The 25749-nt window shown below is 37.5% G+C and overlaps 1 protein-coding gene across 6 annotated transcripts in view; it reads left to right on the top strand.

The window, feature by feature from the left end:
* LOC589631 (MAP kinase-activating death domain protein) overlaps positions 1–25749 on the top strand; it is an 85920-nt gene that overhangs the window by 35456 nt on the left and 24715 nt on the right. For 2 of the 6 annotated variants that reach the window (XR_004064692.1, XM_030989150.1), the window contains exons 11-21: positions 877–909; positions 3874–4052; positions 5148–5404; positions 6163–6262; positions 6690–6867; positions 7617–7839; positions 14540–14602; positions 16690–16827; positions 19085–19090; positions 23229–23423; positions 24288–24559. Coding sequence is in view for 5 of the 6 variants with exons in the window: in XM_030989150.1 (XP_030845010.1) it covers positions 877–909; positions 3874–4052; positions 5148–5404; positions 6163–6262; positions 6690–6867; positions 7617–7839; positions 14540–14602; positions 16690–16827; positions 19085–19090; positions 23229–23423; positions 24288–24559 (1644 nt within the window). In the remaining variant the exon portion in view is untranslated. The remainder of the gene's footprint in view (positions 1–876; positions 910–3873; positions 4053–5147; positions 5405–6162; positions 6263–6689; positions 6868–7616; positions 7840–14539; positions 14603–16689; positions 16828–19084; positions 19091–23228; positions 23424–24287; positions 24560–25749) is intronic. The other 4 variants (XM_030989152.1, XM_030989153.1, XM_030989151.1 and 1 more) reach the window with 4 other exon arrangements.

The raw sequence follows: 25749 nt of genomic DNA, 5'->3' as shown, positions 1-25749 counted from the left end.
TTGCTGATAGCGATTCATCCAGTAGCCTGGACAACCCAACGTCACCTGATGTGAGTATGAGCACATCCAGGATAAATAGATGGCTTTGTTCATATAAAGCCTTTCACACACCACGTTTTATATACTTTATACAGTCAAACCTGCTTTAGTGACCACCTGTCTACAACAAGCGCATTTTTTGTTTCCCTTGAAAATGGTTTCTCATTGAAACATGTACTAAAGGAACCTGTCTACCAAGACCAATTTTTGTGTTTCCCTTGGGCAGTCGCTGTAGACAGGTTTGACTGTATGAACTTTTAAAGATATCAAATCTTGATTATCGTGGATATGAATAGTAGCAAGATGTGAGTATGAACACACATGAATAGATAGCTATGTTCACATAAAGCCTTTCACACACTACACTTAATATACTTTATATGAACCTTTAAACATGTAAAATCTTGATAATCACGGATATGAATACTAGCAAGATGAATCAGTGATTATATAGAATAGATATTTGGATTTGTAATTATTCTAAAGTTTATAAATTTTCTAGTGAAAAATGTAATTAAGGACTATATGCTATATTGATGTATCTCTACCTAAAATATATCATTTGAGCGTGTTTTGTGAAATTTTCATAATTATCTATATTTTATCATTATTATAAACTATATTAGATTTGGAGACTCACTTTCGTATTACAGCTGTATTAGTCCACTTTACATTTGCAGTGTTACATGTATCTTATAGACCTTATAACGTCATTTGCCTTAAGTTGATTAATCAAGATATATTTTTATATTTTGATGCACACTCTCTTTGTTATTCACTTTATCTGGCGATCAATCGTCAACATCATGTGACCTATCCCACAATGCATTTGTGCAGTCATCGGACGAGGAGTTGCCTCTTAGTGTTCGGGTACAAACAATTTCAAACTGTTTGTCGTGTTTTTGTTGAATGTCGTATGAAGTAAAAACCTGCCTGCTCTTTCTTTTTGTGTTCTTAATAAATCATAGTCAAATAGACCAGTTCATTACAGTGCATTCTACTTTTAACCCCAAATATCCATAGATCTTTTATACAAGGAGAAATCAGTTATTTACATATCTCGGAACTGTTTCTTAAAGGTACTATGTTCCTTTTGCAGCCAACCTCAAATTCTGTAGAACTTTGCAGGAATTATGAATATGTCATGTATGTCCTATCTGTGAAATTTAAACGTTAGCAGTGTCCTCATATTCAAATTATGCAAGGAAACTTGTTTACTTGCTAGACTTCACTGTCAGACACTATTGAGTGACTGACTGGCTTTTTCTTCTTCTTTGGTAATAACATACATGAAAAGAGTTGTAAAGGGTACATGAGCATTTGTCTACATCAATAACCCACTTCTTGTGATGGCCAAGATTAAACTGATTGAATCTTTGCGCAGCATAAAACGTATGACCATTCGGTACAATTGTCTGAAAATCAAGACTATTACTTTTGGGCTCTATGGCCCTAAAGTCGATTTGACAACTAATAGTCAATATTTTCCCACTTGAAGACATTTTCAAGCCCTACCTTTTTTAGGGAAGTTCTAAATAAGTATTATCTTTCAAATGCAGTTGGAATTTAACTTTTTCATTTTTTTGGCCTGCAAATGGGACATAGTACCTTTAAAACACATTTACTATTAAAAAAACAAGTGAATCATATTCAGTCAATCATGTTCAGTGATTTCAGTACTGTATATCAATTTTGTGTTACTTCTCATTTTATAACAAGTTTTATGAAAGGAGGCCCTTGGTAGAGTCTAGCCCTGAGAGATCATTGTGTTTGTGTCCTTGTCTTAGGACTTTTCCTGACCCATTCCTTTGGTATTTATTATTTAAAAACAAATACTTTCATTTTGTCTCTTGTGTGAATTAAACAGACTCTTGACCACATCTCATTGCTTTACATACATTATGTACATAACATCATAATGCTTAGTCTAGTTTCCCAGCATTATTTCCTATTTCATGCAAAGAAAGTAACACCTTTCAAGATAGTGTAATCCTACATCTACATTCATAAACATAGATATTTTTTTTAAAGCGAACTCATTCATGAACTGTGTTGTTTCCCCCTTATCCATCGGGGTGGTGTTTCACGAAGCTGTCGTAAGTACAAGTTTGCTGACTACCCATTGAATCGTGTGTATTGAATTTAACACGCATTTCAATGGGATGTCAGCAAACTTGTACTTCGGAGGGTTTTGTGAAACAACGCCCAGATTTTGAGAAGAAGATCCGTTAACAGTGTCTGAAAACTTGGCAACTTGTTGGACCTACATTTTGTTCAATTAAACAAAGAAGAATAGTTTCGGTCTTCTGCAGCAAATTAAAGACAATCATATAAATACTACATGTACGTTCTTTATTTCGTATTCTAATAGCTTCCCGAATATAGTTTGGTGCTACATGTAACATGTCTGACATCTTGCATTCATTTCATACAGTTATCATCGTGTGCATGCAATATTTACAGTATACCTTGTAGCTTATTAGTTTCATTATCTGTAGTCATTGTTTGCTGTGAAAGATTAGTTTATCATTTGTAAATATTTGAAGTGTTCATTATCACGTTTTGTCATTTGGATATAATTTCAGTATTGATGTATGTGTACGTACGTGTATTGCATGTTTGTACTAGCAAATATTTCGAAAATCTACAGTCATAGAAAAATTCAAAGAGTGAGTTCATATACATGTATTAAAGATAAACTTGAGTTCTGGTAAAAAAAGAAAATGAATTCTCACAGAATTTAATGAAACTTACACTGAATGTTCAAGATTACAAATAAATGTCATGTGCCAAACAACTTTGAAAGAAAATGTATACTGGCTGAGTAATGAGCATAGAAAGACAAGGAAATCAGGGTAGTACTAGCCCCGACACCATGTGTGTTGTCCCATATACATCTTTCTATGTAAGTGATTGTTACTTTACCAAGACTCTGCCAAATTTATGATGATTTTGATGACTCCAGAACCTTGCATTACACACCACTACTAATACATGCTATATGATCAACTTTTCTGATCCATTCCACACCTTTTCTTTCACAATGCAATCGCATTACCAGAACTCAAGTTTATCTTTAATTAAAGTGATAATAATTGAGGTAGATAAACATGTATTTGTTCTACATATACCTCTTGTAGGAAAGGAGAAGTATACACCATCAACTATTTGTTGTGTTTAAAAAAAAAACAATATCCTGAGTTTGTTTGAAAGATATGATCATCACTCTATTACCTAATGTAGCTAGTTAAACACAAAAGCTTTCATCGAACCCTGATACATATACATTTCTCTTACAGTCTCACAGCCAAAACAACTCAACGACGACCTCAAATTGACCCAATTTTGTGCTACATGTATTTGGGCTAATTTTGATCGGTCAGTTGTTGGTCACGTAATCAAGCTTTAAAAAAGTACAAAAGTACAACTTGATGAAACATGTTTGAATTATGGTCTATTTCTCTCACTGCTAATATTTATTCAAATGATATTTCATAGGATATGCATCTGGCTCCTGAATTCAGGCAGGTCAGTTTTTCTGTGTCAACGAAAGTTGAAAAATGATATAAAATTTGAAATGTTTGATTTCTTATGCTTGCTGCAGCCAGCACTTTTGTCTTGACTTTAGCTGTACAAACACCTCATTTTCGTTGCAAGTGTCAAAACATCAATAGCGGGCAGGGGGAATAAAGGGTTGCAGGGCCCTCAGGGTGAAAAGTATAAATACTGATGATACTACCTTTGAGAAACAAGACATATTATTATTGTTTTGCTCTCGTCGTTGCTGTTAGTTGTGTTATTAAATTATTCTTATCTTTATTTTTATATGAACAGATGCGCATTGCCCAGAACATGTCAATGTCCGGCATAGACACCGATCAAGACTTGGACAGCAGCGTCTACGACTCCGACAATCAGCATCGGAGAGACTCTAATGATCTAGACTCCGAGATGGGTTCTAGAGGGGGGCGTGGGTCGCCAACGTTTATGGACAAGGTCAATGCACTTTTCAGGTTAGTAGGACAAGTTCAGTTCACTTTTCAGGTTGGTGAGGTAAAGTAAATGCACTTTTTAAGTTAGTAGAACTCTAATGATTTAGACTCCGAGATGGGTTCTAGGGGGAAGGGGGGGGGGGGGGGGGGGGGGCTCGCCAACATTTATGGACAAGGTCAATGCACTTTTCAGGTTAGTGTTACTTGAGAGCTGATTTGATGAGATAACCACCAGTCAGTGACCTTAAAAGTGGGTCTAATCCCCCTGGCCAAACTAGTACAGACTACTCTTTACTAGTATGGTCTACCCATAACACTTCTCAAATGATTTGGAGTCTGCCTTTTTTATCTGTTGCTCCACATAAGTGGAACTGATTCCCTTCCTCTCTTTGTGAGATTGACCATCTAGAAAACTCCAAGTCATGCCTCAAACTTGCCTTTTTCAGAAAATGAGTCGATACAGGCTTCTTTACCGGAGCCCAAACCATTGAATGTGTTTTTTTTAAACAGAAGTATCTCATCTTTAGAATACAGAGCATCATAAACTCGTCTTTCTCTTTGATTTGATAAAAGCAATTTTTAAACCCTCTGTTGAGTGAGTGTTAGCTTGTATGTCTTGCTTGACACATACAGGTCCTATTCCTCAGACACGTCTGCCCAGACCTTGATTCATAAAAACTTTTTTAAAACCTGTTGACTAAAGTGTTAACTTGTATACGTATTTAGTGTTTATTGTCCATTTCTGGATATTTGATTTTCACTGGTGTATTATATACAGATTAACATTTACTAATGAATTTACAAAAATTCTAGACATTAACAGTAAATAAACAAGGTTTAACATATGATTAAGCACAATTAGACAGAAGGTCTAATGTTGTGTGATAAACACAAATTCAGGACAATAGTAAACACAGTAATTAAAACAAAGCAAGAGCAGATGTCAGGTGATCAAACGAATGAACAAGTGAAAGAGATATACTGAGGAGGTCCGGTACTTATACATGTATTGACGTCTTAAACAAATTTTGGGAATTATTAATTGTAGATAATATTAAAGAACAACACTGGGTCTTCAAGACATTCATTCTGTCTTGTCTTGCTTGATCTATGCAGGTCGGATTCCTCAGACTCGTCAGCCCCGACCACCCCGACCAAGACCAAACCCAAACCCTCCATCCTGAGAGGCATCATGGACCTGGCCCTGGAGACGGCTAAGGAACCCATTGGGTCTCCAACCTCCCTGAGCAGCATGGATCCCAACGGCTACGCCGCCAGCGTCAAATCAGATCCTGGTCCTAATAGGAGTAGGATGGGGTCCGGGATGGGACTGCCTACCAGGAAGAAGAAGACGTCATCACCACTCACCAGAGGTTTGTTACCTGTTGATATATGAAAATTTCAGGTGTGGTGGTGGCGATGTTGATAATGATGGTAATGATGATGATAGTGATGATAATGAAGATGATGATGATGATGATGATGATGATGATGATGATGATGATGATGATGATGAGGATAAGAAGAATGATGATGATGATGATGATGATGATGATGACGAGGATAAGAAGAATGATGACGCAACCCTTTGAAGTAAAGTATGATGCCCTAGTGCAAGGTTTCGTATCTGTCCAAAAAATCAGCTTGCGTCAGAAAACTGTCTTATTGGAAACAATTGAGTGTATAAATATTTATTTGACATCTCTGGGGGCAGCGGTTATTATCGGTTGGTACCCATTGTTCACTGCTGACTATGGGATGAATTGAACTCAAGGGATTGGGTAACTTTGTCTCAGATTCTGAAACAAAATCCTAAAACTGTTTTCCTAACAGTTTTTATAACACTATAGTCTATTAGAGAAAATGAGTATGGTAAAACCGGTCACTCAAAGATTTTAACTTTTGTGAGGCACTTCATGATCATTTTGAAGCGCAATTTTGTTTAGGGCTTCAATATCACACCATATCACAGACACTGATAACACGTAGGGCCATGCATCTCAGATTTAACATTGTTAAACGATGCCTTTACACAAGCAGTTGGCAGTATTGGCGGTCATTGAATAATGCATCGTGATCATGGTGCTTTGCCAAATAGATGAAAGTCCATCTCTTGTTCTCTTTCCTCCAGATACAAGAAGGTCACTCGTGGAGAGGTCATCACTAATCAGACATCACTCAACCAAGAAACCTGAGAAACGCTCTTCACTTACAAGTGAAAGACCCAACAGGTCAGTATCACCCTCTTAAAATAATTAACCTGTTATTGGCCTGCGCATTCATTAAAAGTTATCGTAAATGAACATCGCAAGTGAAATTTTGACTTAAAATGCTTTGATTTGTTCATGAATTCAGCATGGAATATCTCCCATGGGTATAGATATGATGAAGGCAACAGTTAACTGTTTGTGTCTGTCACAGGCTAACTTTGCAAAGTCTGAAGAATAAGAATCTGCATGTCTTCTTTAAAAGTACCATGTCCCATTTGCAGGCCAAAAAAAAGAAAAGGTTAAATTTAAACGGCATTTGAAAGACATTTAGAACTTCCCTCAAAGCAAAAGGGACATAGTATCTTTAATACTTTGATATCTGTGTAGATAATATTGTCCATGAATCTGTGAAATCATGATTTGTTTTTTTGAATCCCTTTTATTCTAGCGAGGACCAGCTTTTCTTGAAAGAGATCGTCAGGGGAGTATTAGAAGGGAACAATGTCGGCTGGCTGAACTGGTCACGTCTCAAACGCCTCATGCAGAACGAGAACATGAGAGCACAAGTCATCAGTCAGCTGTATCCACAAGACACTGCTGTGACGGGAGACTACATTGAAGATGTGGTGAGTATTGGTCAGTTATGCAATGAGTAAGCATCTAGGGGACCTATGGCTTTGATTCCTATCAAAGGGGCTGAACTAGAGTCCAGTATCTTGCAGAACAATAATCTAATCGCTCAGGTAATCAGTCAGCTGTACCCCGAAGACACTGCTGTGACGAGAGACTACATTGAAGATGTGGTGAGTATTGGTCGGTTATGCAATGAGTAAGCATCTAGGGGACCTATGGCTTTGATTCCTATGAGAAGGACTCACCTGGTCATGTCAAATGCCTCCTGTTGAGTGAGAACTTGAGAGCTTTAAGTCAGCGGTCATCTGACCCTAGAGGACACTGCTGTTACAGGAGACTGTGTTAAAGGCAAACAGCTACAGGACCTATGACTTGGGTTCCGTCAGAGGAACTCACCAGGTCAAACATGTTGTATGTCATCAAAAGTAGTAGTTATACAGTCTGTTCGAGCAGAAGGGGGTGTTGAAGTGAATGATTTAATGCCTACAGGCTACAAGCAGATGATATATCTATTATAGCTGGTAAAGTTACTTTAAAACCCTTAGAAAACACAATTTTGTTGATTTGTTTGAAATCTTCTTTATAAATATGTAGAAAGTGAACAAAGCGATTTACAAGGGCTTATGCTCTTGCGCTTAGTCTACAAGCAGATGATATATCTCTTGCATCTAGTATAGTGACTCTCAAACCCCCAGAAGAATATAATTTTGTTGATTTGTATGAAATCTCTCTTTATATGTAGAAAGTGAACAAAGCGGTTTACAAGGGCTTATGCTCCGTGCTAAAGGCCGTCCTGGCTGGCCTGGAGTATTCCTTTGAACACCACAGCGCCGGGGGCATGGCCAGTGCCTTCGCACTACTGGAGATTGCCAGCACGCACTACTTCGGCAAGGAGCCCGAGCTGACGCAGAAAGGAGACGGGCGTCACCGCGGAGGCAGCCTGAAGACCGGAGGAGCTTCTCATGGTCAGTATGCCCTGGATGAGTTGTTGTCACAGCAACAGGGAGGGCATCATCATCCTCATCTTAGTGGAGGTGGTGGTAGTGGTGGTGGTGGGATGCTAACCATTGCTTCCAGACCCTCTGAGTCTCACAGCTTGAATGAGGATAACTTCATAGCCGCCATAGGTGAGATGGGATTACTAACCTGGGATCCGTTTCACGAAGCCTTTTTTCAATGACAAATGACAAATCTGTAGATATCAATCAGAAAAAAGGATTTCAGTAGCTTATAACAAAAACTGTCATTTGTCACTGATGACAAGTTTTGTGAAATGCCCCCCTGGGCCCCGTCTTACAAAGAGTTGCGATTGATCCAAATCAATGGCAAGTTTGCAGTCTCCTATCTCTTTTCTACATAGTTGCGATTTAACTCTTTGTAAGACAGGGCCCTATAGACATCAATGTGGGACATTGCAGTACCCCAGCCAAGCGAAAGACATCTTCTTGTGCAGTGATTGCCAGTACCAAGCGGAAAATGTCCTAACATGCACTTTTCACAAAACATCCTTACTCCCAGCGATCGCCATTATGTTATCCCCCTCCCCCGCCAAGCGCAAAACATCCTTACTCCCAGCGATCACCTTTACATTATCCCCCTTCCCCCGCCAAGCGCAAAACATCCTTACTCCCAGCGATCACCTTTACATTATCCCCCTTCCCTCGCCAAGCGCAAAACATCCTTACTCCCAGCGATCACCTTTACATTATCCCCCTTCCCCCGCCAAGCGCAAAACATCCTTACTCCCAGCGATCACCTTTACATTATCCCCCTTCCCCTGCCAAGCGCAAAACATCCTTACTCCCAGCGATCATCTTTACATTATCCCCCTTCCCCCGCCAAGCGCAAAACATCCTTACTCCCAGCGATCACCTTTACATTATCCCCCTTCCCCTGCCAAGCGCAAAACATCCTTACTCCCAGCGATCATCTTTACATTATCCCCCTTCCCCCGCCAAGCGCAAAACATCCTTACTCCCAGCGATCATCTTTACATTATCCCCCTTCCCCCGCCAAGCGCAAAACATCCTTACTCCCAGCGATCATCTTTACATTATCCCCTTCCCCCGCCAAGCGCAAAACATCCTTACTCCCAGCGATCATCTTTACATTATCCCCTTCCCCCGCCAAGCGCAAAACATAGAATTTGACAATAGATTGTTTGTCCTTCTGCTGCCCTTGCTAGTGCAGCGTCACACTAAAGAAACAATGTGCCACGATCATGTTTGCGAAAGCAAGCACGCAGTGGTGTGTTGTGTTTGGCTGGGGTATTGTAAATGTTATTACCTTGCATATTGTCATCGGATGTGGGTTACACACATACCCCCTTAGATACTCCACATAGTCTATCTCAACCAAGATCAATATATTTACTAACAGTTTTCTGTTCATTTGTATGTAGGACATTTTGTTAAACCATAGAAATCATGATCTGTAAGAAAAGCTAACTATTCCGTTTAATTAATTACTGATTACAATGTATTCTACTGTTTCAGTTAAACCAAACCCGTGTCTGAAATCACATAAACCTTAGACTAGCTTCCTTTGTTAAACCAGATTGTAAGACAAAAGCCTAAACCCAACGTCAGGTTCAAATTTGAGTAGAATATGGGTCATTAATTTTTTACTAAACAAAATAATTTGTTTCTCCTTGAAATAAAAACAGTTAGAGCTCTTTTAACTCTCTATACATCTTGCGTGGAGTTAAAATATAAAAGCTATAATAAGATGAAGAATAGCTCTGTTATCTCTCAATAAAGTCTGAGTGATGTTTTTATTAATATAAATCTATCTTTATGCATTACGGTAGCTCTTTTCACTCATTAATCCTCTAAAGTTTATACAAGATTTACAAAGTGTACTCAATCTGCCTGTTCTTCGAAACTAAATTTGATTTGCTTGCCAGCATGTGTTCTATACATATCAAAGAAAATTTGAATGCAAACTCAACAAGAAGCTAATGAAATTAGTTTTCTTCACTATACACATGTTAACATGCCTGAAACTGAATCTATCTGCAGCTACAGTGTGTGCAAGAAACAATTGTTCAATATAAGCTTACGATCAATTGAAAACACTGGATGTTTCTCTCTCCAAAACTCTCTATTATTGAAGTATACGATGAAATGCTTTGCATGCTAGCTCAAGAAAGAGAGTATATCATATATATACACACATAGTACAGTTTATACACAAGATACAGATATTTTTTGTGAACTTATAAATGAAAGTTGGACTTGTTAATTCAAGGCCTTTGTTGAATATGTTTAGATGTCACATTCTCAAGGAACATAAATTGGGACAAATTGATTTTTAACATACTTAAAAATTACAGAACTTGTTAATGGTATGAATAATTTAGTGGTTTACTCTATCTGGGGGGTGTTTCACAAAGACTAAGATCGACTTTAAGTTGGACCTAACTATGGCAGACCATTCATGCCACTAGTTGCTCTCACTATTGGTCTCTCAATTAGGATCTTTAGTTCATTTTTTTTCCCTTCAATAATGTACTATCAAAAAAGGTAAATTCTGTAGATTTGTGACCACGATTTGTACGTCCCTTGGGAAACCAATGCCAGGAATGGTTAGATGAACTAGTGGCATGAATGGCCTACCATAGTTAAGTCCAACTTAAAGTCAATTTAGTCTTTGTGAAACACCCCCTTGTAGTTAATGTAATGTAAGAGCTCTTTTCTATGATGAAATCTATGAATATTAACCTTTTTTTCTGGCTCCTCTCGCTGCTTTTCTTCTTGATTCTTCTCTTCTCAACAAATTGCTAACACACAGAGAGTAAGACAATGCCACTTTTATTATTTTGTTTTCTTCCGCTTGCATGCATGTCTCTATGTGTATCATTGTGGGCATGTTGCATACCACAACACAACTTGCATGTGAAGCCTGTTGCATCGTGTACTATTTGTTGCCGTGTTCTCATATGTTAACTCCCTCATGTACGTACCAATCACGAGTGCTGGGAACTTGTCTTCATCTCTGTAAACAGAATTCCATTTTTGAGCCTCCCTTCACCTCTGACTGAAGCCCCAGTCTGCCCATTGTTTGGAGTATATACATGTTCATTGTATTTGTGATAAAACTAAATATAGCAGCCCATCGTTTGTTCCATTTGTCTACCAAAGCAGGCAAAAAGTTAAGAGAAGCAGCTAAAAGTAATCTTTGAATTGTCGTCATGCAGTTGATGGGATGATTTGGACTATCAGAATTTCAAATATTTACAAAAGCGATGTGCCATACACATTCATTGTATTTGTGATAAAACTAAAACTAGCAGTCCATCGCTTGTTCCATTTGTCTACCAAAGCAGGCAAAAAGTTATTAGAGAAACAGCTTAAAATAATTTGAATTTTTGTCATGCAGGTAATGGGTGGTTTGGACAAATCAATAAAAAATGGTTTTTTAATTACATTTACTGAAAATCATTACTCCCTTTATGCTGATAAGTTTAGAACTATTCGCTTATTTCCCTTGCTCATCGCTAATTTGAATTTTTGTGCAATCTTTGCCAAGATCACTGTGTAGACATTTGTTTGTATTCTTGGACATTTATTGTTAGTTTCGTTTGATTCTGTGGGAACCCATTTTCCGTCATTTGAGATTTGAGATGTGAGAACTTGAGATTTCCCTTAGCAACATCTTCACCTGTGTTCGGGAAGGGGGGGGGGGGGGTCACTATTGCATGAAGCTTGCATTTGTCATGAAATCTTAAGCCAATCATGATCCACTTAATGCTTTAGCTTGATGAACGCTGAATTCTGATTGGTTATATTCCACAGGGAGGAGTCGCTCATGCACAAAACTTTCATCCATCCTGAGTTCATTAGACTATCATGATCAGCTTCATAATGAATGTTGAGCTTGATGAAAGCTCAATTCTAATTTTTTATTATCCACTATTCATACATTTACGACTTAATGTAATAATTTGTCAGTAAGTTAGTGATAATTATGAAAGGCTTGTTAACCCGGTCATGGTACATCATAGCAATTTTTGTTCTATAAATGATGTATGTGTAAAATGTTCCACGTTTCTGTATCTTATGACGACAAATGTGGAAAATACATGTACAACTTTTGTTACGCTCATCCACATTTCTTCCACACTCATTTATTTGGAAGTACCCCCCCCCCCAAAAAAAAAAAAAACAACAACAACCACCATGATTTGAACATGTCTTGTGTGATGAACCCATGAGGTTACCCTGTAGTTCAGTTAAGCTACATGTACATGTACAGTCTAACCTGCTTTAGTGACCACCTGTATAGAAAGACCACCTAACTACAAAGACCACATTTTTTGTTTCCCTTGAAAATGGTTTATCATTGAAACATGTTCTAAAGGAAACTGTCTACAAAGACCACCTGTCTATAAAGACCACTTTTTGTGTTTCCCTTGGGCGGTCTTTATTGACAGGTTTCACTGTACCTCGTATATGGAGAAAAAACAAAAACAAAACAAAACCCCACCATGCTTCTAACATGTCATGTGTGATCAAGTCATAATATAACAGCCTTTTCACACACAGCTAAAATTCATCGTATCTAGAGATGATTAGAATCACTCAACAGTTTTAAACATGTTTATAGACAAAATTTCCCAGTGTGAACATCGTTTATACGATGTTGGGATAGATACGAAGTCGCGATCCATACGCCCCTAAAAGCAGGCTGCAGATACGAAGTTCGTATCTAGAGAGCTTGACATTTTGTGTGTGAAAGGAAATTCGTGTTTAAACGTGTTTAAACTGGATGGAGCGTGCGCTTTGATTGATATGACATGACCTTCAATGCGCAATGGCACTACTGCGCATTTTACGAGCAGTAGTTAATCACGAAACTATGAACGATCGCAACGAAATTTCTGTGTGTGAAAGGCTTGTGATTAGTTTAAACACGTTTCAAACACGTTTATACTAATCATGTTTATAGAATTTTAGCTGTGTGTGAAAAGGCTGTAAGTCTGTAGTTCAGTTGAGCTACATGTACATGTATTTGATGAAGTGTGGCCCCTCCCTACTTGGGTAGATAGAAAGTGAACCCTGCCCCGTTCATGTAATTTGGTGTAGTTCCCGAACGCCTTTTTAACCTCCCCCTATCAATTGTACCCTGTTCTTATTTTAGATTATTGAAATTAATGTTGCTGTCTTTTATAACTTTTTGTTTACACCAAAAGACTCTGTCAGGTTGAAAATATTTGAGTCTTTTAGTGATAAGTTTTGATTTTGTTTTTAAACTGGACTGTAAAATTGGAATTGATGATTTGTAGAGTTTTGTATCTGTGTTAAATTATGTATTTTGACACCGGATTTTGCAGTTTGTACCCCCGATGGAGTTCTGTTACAGTGTTAGCTGTGTTTTTTATGAGCATCATCTGCAGTTTGTTTATTTAGATTGTTACAGTATTGTGTTTAATAGTGTGACTCTGTGTGAGATAGATTTGATACCAGACTGGGGCAGTTTAATTATGTAACTGATGAAGTTTATTTGTCAGTTTTTATGCTGTTTCTGTGACTGTGTGTGTTAGGGTCTAAGATGTTGTTTAATGTTAGATATCAGGACCCTTTTTCATAAAACTTGTTATTAACAACAAGTTATAATAACTGTTATAAGGTACTAAAATTGGGGCATTTGACTGGCTGAGAGCAAATTTGTTATAGAAGTTTAGCATTTTAACTTTCAACTTTTTCTTTAAAGGTGCATGTTAAGTCCGCATTGGTATTTCAAAAATAATTCATGCATTCTATGCCAGGGAACATCTCTTGAAAATTTTCCTATTGGTTATTATTCAATTAATTATAGAGAGCTTACTTTCGAAATCAGTTGATAGTATTTAGAAATTAATTAAGGTATTAATTAGTGTGCATGTTATGCCAAAGAACATCTGTTGAAAATTACCTTTCAATTATACTTCAATTGATTCAATCTTACTTTGTAAATCAGTTTATTTGAATAACTGGAATAATCTCTACAAATGAGAAAACAATGAGAGTTAATGTTTTGTTCGTGAAGCTATCAGTCAAGATTCAAAGTCATTCTTAATAAGATCTTAATTGATAGCTTTATGAACTACACGTTAACTCTCATTATTTTCTAGATTCTAAAGACGATTCCAATAGATGTCTCTGATAGTCAGTGAATTTTAAGACATATCTCAATCTATTACGGGCAGCATGCCCTGAACAACAGGGCTAAGTTTGAAGTGATAAGTTTGAAATAAAGGTAACAATCTTCTCACAAAAAAGAAAGAAAAAGAAACATATCTATGCAGTGGGTGGGCACATTAAGAGCCAAATTTAACATTTAAAAAATAGAAATCCCAAAGTGATCTCAATTGCAGTCAAAACTGTCTATAGCGACCACCCATGGGAAACATAAAAAGTGGCTTTTTTTAGACAGGTTCCTTTTAATAGTACAAGTTTTAATGAGAAACCATTTTCAAGGGAAACAAAAAATGTAGTCTTTGAGATCACTAAAGCAGGTTTGACTGTATGATGATTGCACACAAATCTAATGCTACGAACTGCTATGTATAACATACACAAGTCTCTTATAATATTCTTTGCTGTTTGTATCATGTTTTGATCCTTCCTGTTGGTGTGGAAAAAGGAAAATGTTTTCAAAATTGTTGCAATTTTTTTTTTGTAGGTTGGTCGAAGAGTGAATCCATCAGCAGCAGTAGTACAAGCACGGAAGAGGGCGCTATTAAAGGTAAGGTTCGAAGAATGATGATGATGACAAGGCGTTGTGACAATCGAAGCAGGCTTTTTAAAATCTAATGTATAGGGTTAGGACAAAGTTAAAAGTTTTGTTGTCTTATGCAGGATATGGATTGATGTGGTTAACAGTTTTTGCACACACAGAACACTATACAATCAACAGAACCCATAGACTACCAAATCCTCCTATTCCCATAGGCTTAATACAGAGACCACCTGGTCCCTGTAGGCAATGAGTTAAAGGTAATACAAAGTTTTGGTATGGGGTCATGAATTTGGTTCAAATTAACATATTGGAAGCATATGCATTCCTATAATATTCAGTGATCGTTGTCGCGGTTGAAATCAAGTCTAAAGTTATGAAATTGTAAATAATAAAGTCTTTATGTCGTATAGCTCCCTCTCAAGGTCAAGATATTAATTAAGCTATAAAACAATGAATCTTTACTAAAATCGACCGATTAGTTATTCCCGTTTGGAAATTATATATCACAACTACATATTCTGAGATTTTCATGGTCGCAGCTACCATTGTACGGCCGCAGGCGCTATTTGAAATTTATAAAAATTTACCAGGAGCACCGGTAAATTTTGATATTCAATTTTTCTCTAAAGCAGAAGTGTTTTAGGGGCTAAAATTTCTAGTGCTTATAATGCATCCACAGGGGCATCAAAATATATAAAAATTGTAAAGAATCACTATCCACCCAATTTTCAAAATTTCCCAAAACTTTGTTCTACCTTTAAGGGCAGTTTCAGTGCTCCTGTATTGCTTTAAGTAACATCGTTGGATTATGTTGTCTAGTACACTTGATATTGTACATGTATGTCTTAATGATGTTACATATTTTGAAAGGTGATGTGTAAGGCTATAGAAATGGCCTTTGATTGACCTTTTGAAAGTATTTTCAATCACCTTGTGTAACTTGAGGCATGCTCACACCATCACTACATGCACAATGTTCATTGCTGTGTGAATAATGCATTGATTTCATCTATGTTTCATTGGTGTTTGGACGTAACATGTACACACATCAATGCACATGTGATTGTCCAGTGGTGTGTTTTCTGTGTGTGTATGTTAGCATGTAGCTAGTTGAGAAGGATAGTTGCGTCAGAGGAAGTTACATTTGATTGGTCAGTCATTTCATGGAGCCTCAAATAGTTCCCTCCTATAGAGATGTTACGTAGGAGGGTACTATTTTGAGCTCCACGCCTTGACCTGTGACCATTTTCGTGTACATGCGTGGCACAACTTTCTCTCTCAATATGCTATGCATTTGCATAAGATTCTAGACAACATTCCATTTCTAATGCCTTGTAACTAAGTCAATATCTTGAAGTTAGAAGTATGACCTATATGTAAATAATAATGATAATAATAATAATAGTTGGTTCTTGTTGCTTCCTTATTGTGTAATGCTATAGCCACACTTACACAATTGATATGTTAGCCTATCTGTAAGTGCCACCTAGGACCAATTTTAACTCATGGTGCCTACAATCACCCTGTAGGGCCATGCAGCTGCAATAGCCACAAAATAGCCACTAGACAAGTTTAGACCCTCGTATAAACTGGCTGTATTTCTCACATATTGCCACTTAGCAATGTCGGGTGGCATAAAAAATGTGTAATGTAATGTAGCACTATGTAGGCCCCATGTCAATAGTCTCATCCAGCGCATGCTGAAATTTTAGCTTTACCCGGCGTTAAGGCATGTACATGTATTTGCCGTAAATACCAGGGAATAACTCGTGTCCCATCCCGAATCACCCCAAAATTGCCTTACCTGGGTGCTTTAAAGCCTGTCTGCACTAGTTTGGCCAGGAGGGATTAGACCTCCCTGCATAGTCACTGACGGATGGTTATCTTTATCTCGTCACCGATAAGGCATTGTTTGCAATATAGAGGGCACAAGTAGCTGCAAGTAGTGCAGACCCGCTTCAATACGGCTAGGATTTTGTGTGCTGCACCATTACATGTCCATCCCACTCCTGCCACTTCAATCCATAACATACACGTATCCCACTGCTGCCATCTCATAACATACACGTATCCCACTGCTGTCACCCCATCAGTACACACTTCTAACCTGGAAGACAACCGCAACGACAGCGCCTATGAGCTCATAGACGAGTCGGAGATCCCCATCGGAAGCAGCGTGGGAGCGGGTGTCCACGGAGCAGTCGGGATAGCCGCAGGGATAGCAGTCACAGGTAAGTCTGCCACCCCCTTTGTCTGTTCATGGTGTGTTTGGTCATGATTAACAACATTTTTATTCATAGAGGGTTCAGGGACACAAAGACGTAACTTCATATTTTGCCAAAATGAGTATTTGATATCAAAATGTTCAGAAAAATGTGGGCTTTACAGGAAACACAAAGACTTAACTCCACCCAACACCCCATTGAAGTCAATGGCTAGTGAAACATAGACTTAACTCCTTAAGGCCCAAGTGCTCAGTGACACATAAACCACTTTTTCTCAAAATAGCCAAAAGGGAGTTACGTCTTTGTGTCACTGACCCCTCGATGTACAGTAGATAAAAGATATCTCTAATTGTACATTTCACTTCAATTCTCTGAATGAACATATTGAAATATGATTCACTAGGTATGCAGAACGTTTCTTTTACAAGACTTAGAATTCAGCTTTTCTTTCAAAGTCTCTAAGAAATACCTCTAGGAACCTGATCTAATGATATCCTCTTGATAATTTCATGAGTACATGTACTGCATGACAAGATATTCATCTCTTGTTTATAACAATCGAGTGTGTGGGACGTTTTAGGGACAGATCTCTTTCATTGTAATGCATGTCTTACATCTAAGAAAGGTAACTTTATCCGGGTTGTCGGGTCGGTTCGGGGAAGGATCGGTGCTTCCGATTGTTCTTTCCGAGCAGTATAGCCTTGGACTACCGTTGTTATTCATGCATCGCTTGCCTATAAAAATGCATGTCAATTTAATCACAAACACTTTTTTTTTTAATCACAGCAGAATTTACAGATCGATTGAAATCCAGGTTGTGTCATTTGCAAAATTGGTCGCTGTCCAAAATCTCTAAATCTGTGACAAATAAATACAAATAAATTGCCTACCTATTGCCATGCTGTCTTGTGAAATGCTAGATGTCTCTTGAATATAAAGAAAAACTTGTTCTTCTTGAAAGTCTCTGTATATTTCAGTTTTTGTATTTTAGTGTTTGACTTTGAAGTATTAAAATCCACTTGATGGTGAAATTAATCTATTCATGAGGATACACCAGTATTGAATATCATCCATCCAGCCCATTCTGAAATGTTAAAGGAAAATTCCACCCTGATCTGAAGTTAGTTTCAATAGAAGCAGAAAAATAGGAAAACGGATCAGTGCAAGTTTCGAGCAAACTCCGATAAAAGATAAGGAAGTCATGAATTTTTGAATTTTTATTCAATAGAACATTAATTAACAACTCTGCAATGTATAATACTCTTGATTCGTAATAACACAAAATCTAAATATAACTTCTCTAAAGGAAATGTTTTATCAAACATGTCCCCTTGATATAATCATTCCACATTGTTTCTACACAACCCCTGTTTGAGAGAGAGAGAGAGAGAGAGAGAGAGAGAGAGAGAGAGACCTCAAAAGATACATTGCCAATTTGTGTTTAATAGAATACAATTACAAAAATTCCTAACTTTGTTATTCTTTATTGGATTTTGCACAAAGTTTTACTGATCTTTCTCTCCCATTTTTTGCTTTTGATTTAAACCAACTAAATATTACGATGGACTTTCCCTTTGTTGGACCAGGTAATTTATCTGGGGGAATGAAACAAATTGGAATTTAGAAAAGTGCCTATTTTAGTCCATTTTAGTAAAATGTATTATAATCCATACAATGCCAGTAGATTTAATAGATAAACATTGAGTCAGACCCTATTTTTTCCATATTTGTTCTTAGTTTCATCACTAACTTTTTGTATTTGTTTTTTAAAATCATTTTGAATAATCTTTAGCTCTTCCAAACATGTTTGCCACTCTTTTTCATTTAATCTTAAATAAAGTAGAAAATGTAGCTTTATGTCACGGTGGATTTTCATTCGTTTAGATTCAGGGGGAAATAGAACAAGAAGAAGAAAATTGAAACAAAAATGTTGTAAACACCATTTGCTAGAAATCAAACGATGCTAATGCATTGTTGCTTTACTGTTATATCTATGAAGTATGAAGTCAGTCAGATAGAAATGGTACAATTATAACAAATTGTTCTCAATATACATGTCAACATGCACTTATATAAACATCCCTATTCTTCTTAATTTTTTTCTACTGATTTCTTATATCTTACTTAAACTTTGACCTCCACCTTTCTCTTCTGACTCTTAAATATCTTTCTCTAATTCTTGTCCTCTATCTCTACCTCTCCATCTCTCCACAATGCAATATCCTGGATTGTTTGCGGCTCACTATCTTTTGTTCGTACACAGATGAAGGTAGTATATGTTACTTAAACGGTGTTGGTTTTTCATTTTTATCTAGTTCCTTTTTCCTTGCATTTCATGTGTGCCTCTGTGTGTAATGTTACTTTGCCCAGGGGGGGTGTTTCATGAAGCTGTGCGTAAAGTTACGCATGACTTTACGCATGACTTGAATATGAAGAGCTAAATGGGATTCTCAAATCCTTTTAATTGCATAAGCTAAATTTGAAATATGCAGATGTAGATTAACCTTATCATTATTAACAAAACATTTTAATGCAAAATGTATTTTTGGCAACAATTAAGTTGAAATTATAGGAAATACAGTCACACTTTGTTAAAATGTCAGGAAAATATTTGGGCATCCCATTTGGCTCTTCATATTCAAATCATTCGTAAAGTCATTCGTAATTTTAAGCACAGCTTTATGAAACCCCCCCCCCCCCCCCTCCCTGGATAACTTTTTCATGACAATGAACCTCCATACGTACAGGACAGCATCCTCCAGTACAATTCGGCAATATCCAAATCACAATGCCAAACTGACCAACTTTTGCCTATTCACCGCAATGTAATTGTTGTCTGTCTTTTATTGGTGTAGAGCCAATTTCATGGTGCGACATGGGAATGACTTGAAATATGTTGACCTAGGACAGTTACAAGTCCAGGGGGGTGTTTCACAAAGATCCTAAGTAGAACTTAACACTAAGTTTGACTTAAAAATTATGGACAGCCATTGGAGCCTTAAAATTAAATATACTCAAAAGCAGAAATTCAAGTATTTTAGACATTTTATAAATTCCACAACAAGAATATGAAATCTCCTTAATGATAGAAAATATGAATGATTTGAATCAACATTTTGTGCCTTTCAAAAATATTTTTACCAAATATTTTCAAAGATGCTAATGGCTTTCCATAATTTTTAAGTCCAACTTAGAGTTAAGTTCTACTTAGGATCTTTGTGAAACACCCCCCAGGGGAGTGTTTCTAATATCGACTTTAAGTTGAACTCAACTATGGCAGGCCTTTCATGCCACTAGTTCCTCCAACCATTCCTTAATCTTTGTGAAACACCCCTCCGTCCAGACAACTAGTCCATTGGAGGGCAATCGTCACTTAGTATATTGCCCTATTTCATAAAACTTGTTTACTGTACAAGCAAGTACCAAAATTATGTAAGAGATTAGCCCACAGCCAATTCAGTTTAAAACACTTATCGTAACTTGCTATTTAAGACAAGTTTTGTTAAACAGGGTCCAGATCTCTATGATGTAGGAGATGCTTTCCTGGATCCGTGCCATGTTTCATAAAACTTGTTATCATTAACAGATGCTAGAATCCTGTCACAAACTTGCTCTCAGCCAATCAAATGCAGTGATATCAGTAGCTTAAAGCGCTTATTGTAGCTTGTTATTGATAACACAAGTTTTATGAAACAGTGCCCCTGCAGTAAATTTCCAAGGGTTGACAATGATTAAAAAACTAGGTGTCCAGGGGTTAGTTTTCACAATCTGGAGCTTGTCCAAAAAAAAAGGTTATCCCTGACTTGTCATTGTGTTACTTCTTATCAGTGTTGTATGCTACTATGTCTTTGACATATATTCTGTGCTGTTTGTTTGGCTTTTTGTGCTGTTTGTTGTGTACTTATTCATCTAATCATTTATTCCTTTCATGTAGTCACAGTCACAGCCACAGCACTTATTTATTTCAATAGCTATATTGCTTGCTCCATGCATGTTTATTCAAGTACATGTCCGTGGATATACTGAGTAGTATGAACCTGTTTCTTATTAATAGTTTTCATGAAATTATTTATTATCCCCGTGCATGCTTTAATATGTTATTGGTGCAGTGATGGATTCCCCAAAGAAGCAACATGCAGCGTTTGCAGAACTGGGGGGTGTTTCACAAAGATCCTAAGTTGAACTTATCTCAAAGTTAGACTTAAACATTATGGAGAGCCATTTGAAGCCTTAAAATATAATATATTCATAAGCGAAAATTCAAGTATTTTAGATTTTTTATAAATTCCACATCAAGAACATGAAATCCCGTTGGTAATAGAAGATATTGATAATTTGAATCAACATTTTATGCCTTTAAAAATAACTTTTACAAAATATTTTCATAGATGCCAATGGCTTTCCATAATTGTTAAGTCCAACTTAGAGTTAAGCTTGACTTAGGATCTTTGTGAAACACCCCCCCCCCCCCAGGAACACAAGTCTCATTTCTAGTGACAGTCCTTGCCACACATATATATTGTTTACCCTTATTTTGCTTTGTCACATGATAATTTAACCATAATTTGATAATTATTATACCTGGGGATTGTACAAATATAAATATTTTATATTATCTGCCTAATCTGGAGAGTGGTAAACTACTTACAGGGCATTTATTCATATTTCTTCTATTGTTTCATGAAAGGGATTTACGAGATTAGCAGTATCACCCTGAATATAAATCATTGTATATAAAATTTATCTACATGTATCAATCAAATATCATTGATAAGAAGAAGGGGAAATTATTGGCCATCTTCTTAAAATGATTATACAGGGTGCTGATAATGTAAATACCTACACACAATGCTATTAAGTCTGGTGTTACTTAGGTGTAAACCTTTAAGTTAGTGTTACCATATTCCCCAAAATACTAATATTTTGTATGTATGGTACAAGGGAATATCATTAATCAAAGCAGGGTTAAGAAAATATCAAATGGTTGGGAACATGTTAATCAATGATAACCTTATACATGTACATGTATTATGAAACAATTTAAAAATGGAGAAGGGGCAAATTATAGGCCAACTTTGTAAAATTATATACATGTGCTCATGGTGTTGATATATAATTCATCCTTCATAAAATGCTATTAAGTCTGGTGTTATAAAAACCGTAGAGTTGCTATATCCCCCGAATCAGACAAAATATTGATGGTACATTGGAATATCATAAATTGGAAGCTGGGTAGAGAAAAAATTAAACATTTGAGAACTTGCGGAGGACTTAAATGTACAGTTAACAACTAGATTATTCATACCCCTAGTAAATTTGATGTTCTTTGTGTGTTTTTTGTAATCCAAAAATGGAAGATGGACTGTTTGAATTAGGGCCTTTGTTGAATACTTTTAGATGTAAGCTTTGATATGTAACATTCTCAAGAAACATAAATAGGAACAAATCAATTTTTCACATTCTTAAACAGAAAACTACAAAACTTGGTATGAGTATAAATAAGTTAGTTGTCAACTGTACATATTTATCAATGATAACCTCATATTATTACTGGGTACGAAATGAGACCCAACGATGAAGAAGAAGATATTAAAGATACACCCATATGTTAAACAGTCATATAACTAGTAAAACAAGAATTTTTGCAATTCATAAATGACCAGATTTTCACTGCAAGAACCCTTTCTAAATTGCAAAATTCACTTGTATATCCGTTGTTGTGCAATAAGTTCAGTATATTAAACTTTCACGATTCTTAACTCGTGCATTTCGCAATTTCATGCAACTGATATTTTCTAGTTTTAATATTGGGGTATCTGTTCTCTATTTTTTTTTGTCTGCATGTGTACAAGTTGATTCTTCTTTGCCTTTTGTCATTTAGATACAAACCCTATTTCAGCCCCCCCCCCCCACTACCCGCGATGTTTTAAACAGTTTACTTTTGAATTTTGTAATAGTTTTACTGAAGGTTTTCCTTTCTTCATACTGTAATGTGTTTGAGCCAGAGAGCTGTATACCAACTGTCCTTGTGGATACCATGTAAATGTTATGAGTAGCAATGCTCCATGTTCTACTCATTCAGTTGAACCTGACCCTGGGTCAAAGGTCACGCTTAACAAAGGGAAAACGCTGACCTCTGGGCATCGTGTCACGAAACCATCATAAGTATAAGTTCTCCGATATTCATTGAAATCCATGTTGAATTTAATACACACCTTTCAATGGGTTGGTGGTGAACTTCAGGAAAACGCTGCCCAGACTGTGTTAAGCCTGATATTGGAGAAGAAAGAAACAGTTTCAGGTTATATTTTAGAAGAATGCTGGTCAAGTTTCCACTGTAATTTTTGTATTTCCCATGTAATACGTATTATGTAAAGATGACATGCTTTTATGTTTGTGATTTCCAGGTGTCATTGGAACCCAGCTTGACATGACTCCACTTACTGGAGTAAACAGACACACAAACCAACAAACAGATCCATCACCTAGCAACCACAACCACCAGGGCAGTGAGGGTGTGGAGGAAGGCATCCAATCAGAGCTCAAGGATATTACCAATAATAATCTATACAACACAGGGGAGTCAGCCATTACATTTATAGGTATGTTCATGAGTTGCCTGTCAGATTAAGGTTCGTTCTTGGCAGAGTTTATTGACTAATTATTATTGGTGTACATAATAGTTTTGAAACGAAAAAGAGTAGGAAATCTTGTGCTATCTCTTTATTTCTCAGTGCAAGTCAGCAGTACCAAAAGCCCTGACATCTCTGACTTGATGGATACACCACATCATTATTGTAATAATCTCTCTATCCCTCTCTCTCTTTCTGTCTCTTTTTCTCTCTTACTCTCTCTCTCTTTCTCACTCTTTTTCTCCCTCTTTCACCCTCTCTCTCTTTCTCTCTCTCTCATTCTCTTTCTCTCTCTCTCATTCTCTCTCTCTCTCTCTCTCCCACTCTGTCTTTGTGTGTGTATAATTTTGAAAGGTAATCAATCCACTCTCCGTCTCTCTGGCACACAGCACCACCCAGCAGCACCCACAGCCCGAACATCTGTGACCTGATGGACACACCCATCATGATCTCTCTCTTTCTTTCTCTTTCACCCTCTGTCTTCCTTTCTGTCTCTCTATCACGCCCTGTCTGTTAGTCTCTCTCTCTCCCACTCTGTCTTTGTGTGTGTATAATTTTGAAAGTTAATTAATCCACTCTCCACCTCAGTGTCTCCCAGCACCACCTAGCAGAACCCAGATCTCGAACATCTGTGACCTGATAGACAGCCCATCATTATCTCTCTATCCTTCTCTCCCTTTCTCTCTCTTTCTCTCTCTTTCTCACTCCTTTTTTCCCTCTTTCACCCTCTCTCTCTTTCTCTCTCTCTCATTCTCTGTCTCTCTCTCACTCTGTCTTTGTGTGTGTATAATTTTGAAAGTTAATAAATCCACTCTCCATCTCTCTGTCTCTCAGCACCACCTAGCAGCACCCACAGCCCAGACATACGAGACCTGATGGATACGCCCACCCGCCACCGGCGAACCAAGCTTGTTGAAAAGCTATCTAGCATGGACTCTGAGCTCTCCGAGGCCAGCACCTTGGTCAGCTTCAACTCATCAGACACGCTGGGCAACGACAGCGATACCAGCTCCACCAGCGGGGTGGACGTCCGGAGCAGACGGTCAAGGATTGCCCACCATTCAATCAGGCCCGTCATGTCGGACACGGAGGTGGAGTTGAATGGGGTATGTCAGCACTAACAGGGAGATGGTCATCTGTTTCAATGTGCAGTAGGGTATAATTGGCTCGCACCAGACCATTAATGTGTGTACAAGTAAACCAGTGGTCTCATTAAAATACCCCCTGGTCTCTAAAGGCCCATCTTCACTATCTCGAGATTGCCAAATATCCAGCTTTTTGAACTATCCCGATCGAAACTATCCAGCTAATTTGCGTCGTCATTAGACCGAAGTAGCAAATTAGCTGAATAGTTGGTCGGGATAATATCCCAAGATATCTTTGTCTAGTTTGCAAAATATCCCACTATTTCCGAACTAGCGGGATGGTTTGCGACCGTATTCATTAGACCGAAGTACGGAGTCAAATATCCCGATCCCATCATGCACAACGATTTCCGGTTTTCCGTGTTTACTAGTTGTACTAGCGAGCGCGCACATGCGATCTATACCGCTCAGCGCGCTAGTACAACTAGTAAACACGGAAAAAAATTTGACTCCGTACTTCCGCTAATGAAGACGGTCGCAAACTATCCTGCTAGTTCAGAAATAGTGGAATATTTTGCAAACTAGACCGAGATATCTTGGGATATTATCCCGACCAACTATCCAGCTAATTTGCTACTTCGGTCTAATGAAGACGCAAATTAGCTGGATAGTTTCGATCGGGATAGTTCAAATAGCTGGATATTTGGCATCTCGAGATAGTGAAGATGGGCCTTAAGAGATTCTTTGGGTGAGGGAAACGTAGGATAATGGCTTTACCATACGGGGGATGGGTAGAAAATGCAGAGAATTACATAAGGCCTGTGGGTCATAAAACTGAAGGCTAATCCTGGTGATTGACAACACCTGTGATTATTAAAGTAAACACCCAAATGCTCAGTGGCTGCTAGGCACGCGATCAATTGGGCAAAAAGAATTTCCATTTTCGGTTTAACTTAATAAAATTTGGAGTGGACTTTAACATATTTGTATTATTATTATTATTATTATTATATTCCCCCATGAGAGCCCACTACTATGTGTTTTTAACCTCGCAGGCACACTAATATAGACCGACACCGTCCCTCTGATAGGATGTTAAATGGAGGCCTTGTGTAGAGGAGATTCACCACCTTTGTATAATAAGAACGCGCTGCACTATTTGAATAGAGAGAAGGGGGAAAGCTAGGTGTAGTGTAGTCCACCTGCACATC

Source organism: Strongylocentrotus purpuratus, unplaced genomic scaffold, assembly GCF_000002235.5.
Source record: "Strongylocentrotus purpuratus isolate Spur 01 unplaced genomic scaffold, Spur_5.0 spur5_scaffold_18, whole genome shotgun sequence".
NCBI lineage: Eukaryota > Metazoa > Echinodermata > Echinoidea > Camarodonta > Strongylocentrotidae > Strongylocentrotus > Strongylocentrotus purpuratus.
Note: the sequence above shows the minus strand (reverse complement) of the source record. Positions and strands in the feature narration are given on the sequence as shown.